The following is a 9,645-nucleotide window of genomic DNA, read 5'->3' on the forward strand; positions in this document are numbered from 1 at the left end:
TCTGCTGTTCAACTGCTTTTTTACATTTTCTTGAAGTGAGATTTGAGGACTTCTGTAGTTGATACTAATTCATCTTCTACTCTGCAGCACTGCGCAGAACATGAACTGTCCAATACCTACGACAGCTTTTACACTGCATTGTAAAACCACAGCACATAACAGTACTACAACAGTACTTAAAAAGTTGTCAGTACTCCAATGGTACTACACTGTTCATTCACTCAGTACACCATGGTACTACAATATCATCTGTCAATACTCCATTGTTTATTAGGAGAGAAGAGTTCATGGGAATTGAAACGATCCTGGTGCGAGCAGTAAATCTTCTGTTCTTCAGTTGACAGACACGAGTTTTTCTTGAGCAATCATCATTTGACTGCATGAGTACACGATCAGCACTGTTTCGGTACAAAGTTTTGTACTAGTGCGACTGATAGCACTAAGTCTCCTGGTACTGGAGTCAGCATTAGACCTACATCCATTGAAGGTCAAATGTCCAGTATTTTCACCCATAGTACTACTGTAGTACTAAGTCTGTGCCAAGTGGGTGCTGACTCTGTGTTGGCTCAGTAGCACCTTGGCTCAAAGTCCTCCGGTGAATCCCAGGGAACAGCAGCAAACAGCAGGAGTAAAACCTCCCGGAGACTAGCTGAGCTATACTGCTCAGGGCTGGTGGGGACCGCCATCAACCAGGGGAAACTGGTCTGGACTGGTATCATACCTACAAAACAGAAAAAAGGTAATTATTAAGTGTGTTTTTATGTACGTTCTCATTCTCATTATATTCATTACATCATATTTATTAAGTAGTTCTATTAATGTGTTGATTCTCACCTCTGTGGCGATGATGCACTCATCTTTCTGGTCCGACATGACGTAGACGGACTGGTATTTGGTGTCGGTGGTACTCTGGTACTTACTGTCACTGGGACAGTGGTATTCAGCATCAGTGGTTGACTGGTATTTGACGTCACTGGTTGACTGGTATTTGAGATCACTTGCTGCATGATAGTTCAACTCGCTGGATGACTGATACTTTGCTTCGCTGCAGCTTAGTGACTCTTCTGCTTGGTGCTTTTCTGTTGCGTCACTGTGGGACAAAGAACGCAAACAGATTCAGAAATGCTGTCCTGACAGTTGCTTACAGTGTATTTAAAGCAAAACATTTGTATTTTTACACCTGCATTTCTCACAAGCTTACTTTCTAGGCAGTATAGATATGCAAGTATTTATTTTGGCAGCTATGTACCTATTTTGCCTGTATCTTTCCTCTGTGGCAGACTCATCCAGCATTTCACATTTAACCTCTGGCTCGTCGTGCTCCTCCTCTTTACACAGCGACAGCTCCTCTGGCTGGAGCTCATGGACCAGGTTATACTCCACGCTGGGGTAGCGAGTCTTAAAACCATTCTTTTCTGATCCGCTGAGTCCATTGAGCCCACTGATCCCACTCAGACCACCCAGTGACCCAGTGAGCTCTGGATGGTAATCCGCCTTCTTATTGGTGTTTTTAATTGACATTGTCATCATAGCACCCAACTCCTTGTCGCTGCGGAGACAATTGTTGGTGGTTGTCAGGTTGTTCATCGTCTCGTGGCTGTCACTATGGACGCTGTCACCGTGGTGACTGTGCCGCTCATGCAGTTTGACCCGAATGTAGACCACCAGCACGGAGCAGCCAATCAGGATCACAAGAACAAGGAAGACGCCAGCGCACACAGCTGTCCAGGGGAATCCACTGTCATCATCTCCCTCTTCTTCAGCAATTTCATTGTCTGGGGAATATCGCCTGTCCGGTCCATCCACCACCGGCTGACCCCTGGGGACCTCTGGCAAGAGGAACTGGCAGTTGTGACCGCCATAGCCAGGCACACAGGCGCACACATAGCGGCCACCACGCTCATGGCAGGTAGCTCCATTGTGGCAGGGGTTGTGAGAGCAGCGAGAGATGGGAGAGCTGCAGTTTTTGCCAGTATAACCTGCAGAAGATGTAAAGTTTAGGAGTCTAGAAAAAACCTTCTTGAAAACTGCATAAATTACAAAAACATAATCCCAAAATGTGTTCAGCACTGACATACCTGGAGGGCAGGTGCAGGTGTAGCTGTTCACTCCCTCCTGGCATGTCCCACCGTTCTGACAAGGGAAGGACATGCAGTATCCAGAGATGCTGCTGCTGCTGTCCTCACAGTTCAGACCTGAAAATCCATCAGGACATTGACAGAGGTAGGAGTTCACCAGATCCACACATTCTGCGCCTGCCCAGGGAAAAGGAGAAGATACAAACAGATTAGTCCCTGGATATCTTGATTCTAGGTTTAGGTTTAATAAGTGAAGGTACAAACACAGAGGATAACCTACCATTTAAACAAGGGTTGGATGCACAATGGTCGATTTTTTTCTCACAGTTGAAGCCAGCGTATCCCATTGGGCACTGACAGAAGTAGCCACCTTCTGGGTTGTCGACACACTGGCCACCATTGAAACAAGGCCCATCTGCACAGGTATTGGCACTCAACTCACAGTTGTTGCCATAGAAACCAGGTGGGCAGGTGCACTTATAGCCATTGTCATTGTCCTATATTGGAAAAAAATGTAAACTGTTACTTACAAGCCCATCTCCATGAACATACTTTATTTTTATTTACACACTGCTTCTCTCTCACTTATTCTCTCTAAATTGATACTTACAGTGCAGCTGCCTCCATTGCGACAGGGATTTCCAGAGCATTCATTGACCTGGACCTCACAGCTGGCACCTGTATATCCAGGTAGACAGGAACAAGTGTAGCTGCCCTGGCCGGTGTTGGTACAGGTGGCTCCATTAAGACAGGGTTTATGGTGTGTACAGTAGTTCAGATCTGGAAACAGCAATAATAAAGTATATTAATTAAAATACTATGACACACATTTAAATTGTGAATGTATGAAACAATTAGGGCTGATTGAATCCCGACAAAGTAGTAACACTCAGTAAACTCACCCTGGTTGCAGAAGAGCCCGCCCCATCCTTCCTGGCAGTTGCACTGCCAAGGTTGTTGGCAGGTGCCATGGAGGCAGCCTGGATAACGGATACAGTCATCACAGTAACGCCCACTGAAGCCCACACGACACCTGGGAACACAACATTAAATCCTGTTAATACCAAACCAAGCCACAGATCAGTAAAATTAATTTCATGAACATATCTGAGTAACATGTAAGTTGATTGTTTCATGACTTACTTGCACTCTCCGGGTTTATCACAGAAGCCATGTTCTTCATCACAGCCAGGAAGACAGATTGCTGCAGAGAGGGAAAAATGACAGGTGAATCATGGGAAAGCTGGAGTTGGAAACATACGTTTGACCTCCATCAATCTCCCATTCACACAGAGACTTTTCAAACTGCCACCTGCCTTATCGGTTTGTCTGACTTTCAGGCTGTCTGGCAGTTTTCATGTCTGTGCATTTTCTTTACTTGCCCACCTGTCTGTCTGTCAGTCTGTCACTTTCATTCTCTCTCTCTAGTTTAACCCAGTGATACAGGCCCAATAAAAAAAAGTACTTCTGATGTGTGGGCCCACAACAAAGAGACCAGTGATTCATGTTTGGTGCTTAAAGACACTCAAAGACCAAACTGGAAACTGATTTGGGATTTTGGGGGATAATCAGGGTCATCAGGTCATTCCTGATTCAGATCAATACAACAGGCTGTTGTTGGGGTCTTCAGAGCTGCACATGTTTCTGGACTTTTTACCTTCCAGACTTAGCAGCTATGGCAGCTTTGGACACCAAAGGGGGAACCAGCCAACAAGCCCTCTCCATTAACATGGTTGCTCTCCAACACAAAAGCATCCCACACAAAGCCTTCTTTCTCCCCTTGACTGTGGGTCAGAAGTCCCTTTTCTCACCCTTGGCCCCTCTCTTCCTCATCCCTCCTCCCTCTGATCCTCCTCTTCTCCTTTCCTCTTCCATTCTCCTATCTGCTCCTCCTCTCTTCTTCCTCTCCTCTTCACCATTTTCCTTTCCTCCTTTTCCCTCCTATGCTCCTCCTGTCTCTCCTCACTCCCCTTCTCCTCCCCCCCAGGGCCAGCTGGTCTGTGTGGAGCTAACCACCAGACAGCTGCTCCATTGTCTCCTCTCACAGAGCAGCTGCCCCCTCCACAACAATACACAACCCCGCTCGGCCAATCACCAGCCCAAGTCACAACAATACAGGACCCCCACTTGGCCAATCGGGGAGGAGGTTTGGGGCGAGGAGGCCCTATAGGTCTAATGGAAGGCACGCGGCGTGTGAATTACTGAGGAGCCACTGCGGCTCATTAGAATGGAGGCCTCTGGTGCTATGGGATAACTAACTGACGCCTGTTGCACACGGGCCCCGCATTAAGAGGTGGAAAAAGTCCCTAAACAATAAAGATAGACAAGTGACTGTTGGGGAGACTGTTGGGGGAACTTTGAAACTTCAAACTCTCTTTAGTTTTGACAGTTAAATAATGACTTTTTAAGCTGATAGTGACATCTCTTAAAGACAAAACTAATGCAATGCATGTATGTATTGAGGCAGTTTACTGGGATCAGACACTCTATGTAAACACCATCACCTATTACTCATGGGCTGCTTTAGCTTATCTATCTCAAAAGCAGCTGTCAGTGAATTTAAATATTAACTAGTGCAATACTACTAAGGTGAAGCAGGTGTGTTTTGTCTCTTTTATCCCCCAATTATGCCCTTCTTCCAAGTGCTCCATATAGCTTGAATGACAGTGTTAGATCAATAAACAAAACAAACAAGCAAAAAAAAAAAAAAGATACATACGTTCAGTGCAGTATTGTCCCTTCCAGCCAGAGTTGCATATGATCTCTCCACGCTCGCCACAAGTAAAGTGTCCGAAGGCATCATCTCGGGGCCGACAGAAGACAGAGCATCCATCCCCATAGTAGTGCTCGTCACACAGGAAGCGGTAGGCATAACGCAGCTCTGTCCTGCCAGCCGTCTGCATGTCCTTGGACCATTCATCTCCCACAGTCAGGTGACGCTGAGTGGTGATCCTACTGATCAGACGCTCTGGATTGTCTGGAAAAGTCAACCACACAGCTTATTACAAGTCCTGTTATTATTGTTGGTGTTGTGCTGCAGAGTAAGGTGCACATTAGATCCTGTAATTGTCATAAACTATTTAGTTGTATCCTTCTTTTAACTTTGGATTTCAGATGTTTACATTCTCTTTGATGCTTGACCTTCTATAAAAAGACAACACACACACAGGGTGATATTTTTGGAAGCATGTCAAGACATAGAGGCCATGTGACATTTTGTTTTGGGAAGACGGTATTAAAAAAAACTTTCCAGTGGTTCCAATGCTAATCAGATGTGTATGCTCTCTGAATTAAAAACTAATAAATAAGTTTTGAAGTGTGCCCTCACTCTAGAGTTTTTTTTTTAGCTTTCCATTATCTCCACCACAGACAGAAACACTCCTGTGGTGTGGTCAGTTAGTCATCATTAGTGCCATGATAAGAGCAGGACATAAAGATAACAACAGCAAATATCCCACCACAGGAACAGATTTCAACTGACACCTGCAAAAAGTATGGGTGGCCTTTGAAGAAACCTGCAGGTGGGTTTGTTTAGTATTGTGACATAGAGAAACTGATAAAAGGTAATGCCCTGATAATGACTGCTTGAATTTTTGTAGAATGTTGAATTTTGCAGACCACACACCTGAATGTACAGCTCAATTAACATTTCATCTCTTTTGGAAAGCATGTTTATGTGTGGAAAGGAAGTAAATATAATTTTCTTCAGCTAAATGCCCTAACATACAAGTATACTTTGTGTTTCCTTGTTTAACACTAATGACTGAGCACTAAGGGAAAAACATGCTACTGAAAGAAATTGAGGCCACCACCAGCCTTATGGCCTGTCTTTGAGTTACACTGCTGCCTTTCTGCTTCTCTGGCTGTCACCCACCTGTTGTCAGGTCGTCCAGGGAGTCAGTGTGCAGAGCTTCAATGATCAGTGAAAACGTCCCCTGAGGAGAGAGAGAGAGAGAGAGCGAGGGAGAGAGAGAGAGAGAGAGAGAGAGAGAGAGAGAGAGTCAACAGCTGCTTGGCCTGAAGGTTTCCCTCCCTCCAGGGCAGCAGAGGGCCATTAGGAGGCCTCCCAATAAACTTCACAGCCTAATTCCCGTGTTGATTAGGGGCCTAATAAGGGCTACTACCTGCTCCCTTTTCACACCCCTGCTACTATCACACTCTGACACCGCCGTAAAACCAAACGAGGCGGAATTTCACGCTGCGCTGCCAATGATGTGCCAACTCAGTGGATGTTAAATTTCCCACCACGCCGGGTCGGAGGAGAGAGGCGTTTGGTGAAAACACCCCCTCACCCCACCCCCGCCACACACACACACACACACACACACACATACACACACACACACCCTCCTCCCCTCCCCGTTTTATCCTACCAAAGAGCACAGAAATACTACAATAGCCCCTCTCACACACTGCTGACAAAGACCCTCACAAGTGTTGAGTTTGGGAGCATCTGTTGCGTTTTGCACTCTTCAAAGCTAATATGTCCCTCTGGAATAAGACTATAACTTCACAGTCTACCCGGGGGTTTCAACAGCCAGCCCTTAAAATGTGACAATAATCATAACACTCATAAAACTATTTAATAAATGCCTACCCAGCAGATTTTACGTGGCGATTTATTAAGTGCCATGTGTCATCAATAAAGCGTTAATATTAAATAGACAGTACATAAGCCATAAAGTGAACACTTACCGGCCATGTGAAGCCGAAGTTAAAGCGGACTGGGTTGGTGAAACTTTCCGCGTTGGTCTCCGGAACCTGGAAGGAGTTGGAGCCCAGGACGGGAGTCACAGCCCCGCCGTAGGTGCAGGGGGGCTCGGGGGAGACGCTGGCTTGGTAATGCTTCAGACAGATCCGAAAGAAAGTCTTGCATTCGCACTGCTGGTGGCCCTGTGAATGAGTCGAGCCTCCCGGGCAACAATTGGCGTTCCCCGTCACCCCTTTCTTGTTGAGAAACTCCTGCAGCTTCAGCTCAAAGACTCCGGAGCACAAAACCTGTGGAGTGGAGGTGACACATAAACACAATCAGCCCCGCGTGTTTCCATACACATACATTTAGAATACGTGTGGAAATGTAAAGATAAGAGCAAAGTATTTGGAATATTTATACATCTAAAACAGTAGGCTATGAAAACACCTACAGCGTGCGTTTTAATACATCCAATTTATAATAATTAGCCTAGACCTACCTGGCAGGTGAGTAGAGAGAGAGTGACCACCAGGAGCAGACACAGGCGTCCCATTGTGTTGACAGCCCTTCAACAAGCAGTGAAAGCTCCACAGGTCCGTGCAAACCCGACTCAAACAATCATGGAGAAAGTTTAAAAAGCTTTCCGTTATGTCACAGTCAAGGTGAACTGTTAATGCGCAGGAGAGAAGATGGATTCACACAAACTTTCCCTTATAGGTGCGTCTGCCTTTTGCCCCTCTATTCTCCCATATACGAGGCACGAGTTTCTGACAGGATGGAGAGAAAAAAAAAGGTTTACAGTGTAAAGTAATCCTCAACAGAAGGATCCCCTTGAAGAAGCGTGAATGAAAATCCCCGATGGAAAAAAAGAAGAGTTAATTCCAATCAACCGGCGTTTCAGTGAGCAGGAGGAGAAAGAGACAGCTCTCGATGGCCTTGTTTATTTTTCCACTTGATTGATAATGATATGCTGATCCGAAAAACAGAAAACAAGTCTCTGTCTCTCTCTGCCTCTTTCGGTTTAACAGTGCGTATGTCTGATGGGTGTCCTGCCCTGCACAGGGTTTTATACCGGGCCAGCAGGCGAAGGGTAATAAGATGCAAATGAGCCCCTCTGCTCCTCTTCTTCCCCTCCCTCCACCATCACCACAAGTCCGCCCCGGGGCCATCACAAAGAAAGAGGAGGGGGGAGGGGGGGGGGGGGCACAACTTTTCTAAACCCCCCTCTCTTTCTCTCAAAGGGACAGACCAAATGGCTAGTGAGCTGTTAAATGTGCAACAACCCCTTGCTTCCCCTGATGCCTCCCTCCTCCACAACGTAACGCGCAGGGCCCAAATTTACATTCCGACAAATTCTTTAACCTCTGCACGAAATCCTCTACATCGCAGCATCAAGTGATTTATGCGCACGGCAGCCAGTCGGACGGTGGCTTCTCATATTTGGGGGTTAATGGTAAAAGCCTCGGCTGGCCTACTCCCTGTTGCCCAGCCGGCCAGCCAGCCGCCCCAACTGCGCTAAAACGACCATCTGCTCCGCCACATTCCTATGGTGTTACCCCTGCCGTGGGTTTCACATATTCACCCCAGCAAAACAGGTCGATCTGTTATTATGACCTTATCTTTATTTCTTGGTCTATGCCCTACACCTCACCACAAGTGCGCACTCATCATTCATATATTATGTCATCTAACATGATTAGAAACGACTAAAGTCTGTCATGTCTGGCATAAAATGCAGGACTTCTGATCAATCAGCGCACTTTAAAAATAAAATCCTATAACTTAATACTATCACTTTAAGGTGAATTTAGAATCCCGCACGTGCCTTTGAACCGACTGTATGTTGGTAAGGCAATTACTTCATAAATTCATATTGATGGTAAATATTTTTACTCCTAAATTATATTTTGAACGGCTTTCAGTGGATGAATCCCTGCTGTATGTGCTAGTAAATTATTAACCAATCCAAGTGCGCAAAGAATCACCCATGGCCACAGGCGAACACACCTACAACGTTTTCATTGCATGCCTGTGTATTTCCCTTACTCGCTCTTTGGTAGAGGCAGTAAAAAAGACTTGGTGGTGTGTCACTCGCGTGGCTGTCATTAAGGGACTTTGTGAGGAGAGGGAGGGGGAGGAGGATGAGGAGGAGGGAAGGCATAGAGGGAATAAAGTTTTTTTCTTTGTGCTTTCAGCTGTATGGTAATTGGGCCGGCAGCACCTGCTCTCCCACAATAATACAACACCAGAGAGAGAGAGAGAGAGAGAGAGAGAGAGAGAGAGAGAGAGCATGGCCTGTTGCGTAAACAGTGAATTTACAATATGTTTGATGATAAAATAGCACAGTTCCTGCATACTGAATACAATCACAGCAGATAAACTGAAGCAGAGTCCCTATGGAAAAACATTACACTGACTAGATGGCTCCACTGTCATATACATATCTGTGTATCCAATGTGAGGGAGAATTCACACTTGTTGACACAATGCTATTATAAGCTTGTCTCAGGTTGTGAAGTCACTGAAGAAGTTAATATAACAAGATTATTTTCCACCTTTAACTAAACATAAACAGCTGCTATGGTCAAACCAGTCCTCTCCTATAATGTGATTAATCTACAGATATGATGTTATGATTTATAGCAGGTCATGGCAGTTCATTAAATTCTAATAATTCACAAATCTAAATGGGGAGAATTTCATTTAAAAAAAAAACACTGAATATATTACAATGCTAATGTGTTTACCTGCAGCTGCTTTTTCCCTGTGAGATTAATACTATAAGTACTTAATAAGTACTTCACAAGAGGGAAATGACAGGCTAGAAGAGAGTTGCTGATTGGACAGGATAGTTAGCTGACTTGGTGCCACTGT

The 9,645-nt window shown here is 45.3% G+C and overlaps 1 protein-coding gene across 1 annotated transcript; it reads right to left on the minus strand.

Moving 5' to 3' along the window:
• Window positions 1-715: 715 nt before the first annotated feature.
• Window positions 716-7,324, minus strand: dld (deltaD). The gene is made up of 12 exons (XM_053317612.1): window positions 7,271-7,324; window positions 6,774-7,076; window positions 5,953-6,013; window positions 4,798-5,055; window positions 3,222-3,282; window positions 2,981-3,111; window positions 2,689-2,858; window positions 2,359-2,575; window positions 2,079-2,255; window positions 1,250-1,979; window positions 835-1,090; window positions 716-721 (listed from the first exon to the last, which is right to left on the minus strand). Exons 1-12 carry the CDS (start codon window positions 7,322-7,324, stop codon window positions 716-718), a joined length of 2,424 nt encoding a protein of 807 aa, XP_053173587.1.
• Window positions 7,325-9,645: the final 2,321 nt, after the last annotated feature.

The sequence above is a fragment of the Scomber japonicus genome, chromosome 1 (genome assembly GCF_027409825.1).
Source record: "Scomber japonicus isolate fScoJap1 chromosome 1, fScoJap1.pri, whole genome shotgun sequence".
In the NCBI taxonomy this organism is placed as follows: Eukaryota; Metazoa; Chordata; class Actinopteri; order Scombriformes; family Scombridae; genus Scomber; species Scomber japonicus.

Coding starts and splice junctions, on each gene's coding strand:
- dld (XM_053317612.1), bottom strand. CDS start 7,324: ATGGGACGCCTGTGTCTGCTCCTGGTGGTCACTCTCTCTCTACTCACC. Junction 3,112..3,221: donor GATAAACCCGGAGAGTGCAA/GTAAGTCATGAA, acceptor TTGTGTTCCCAG/GTGTCGTGTGGGCTTCAGTG. Junction 1,091..1,249: donor GAAAGATACAGGCAAAATAG/GTACATAGCTGC, acceptor TTTGTCCCACAG/TGACGCAACAGAAAAGCACC.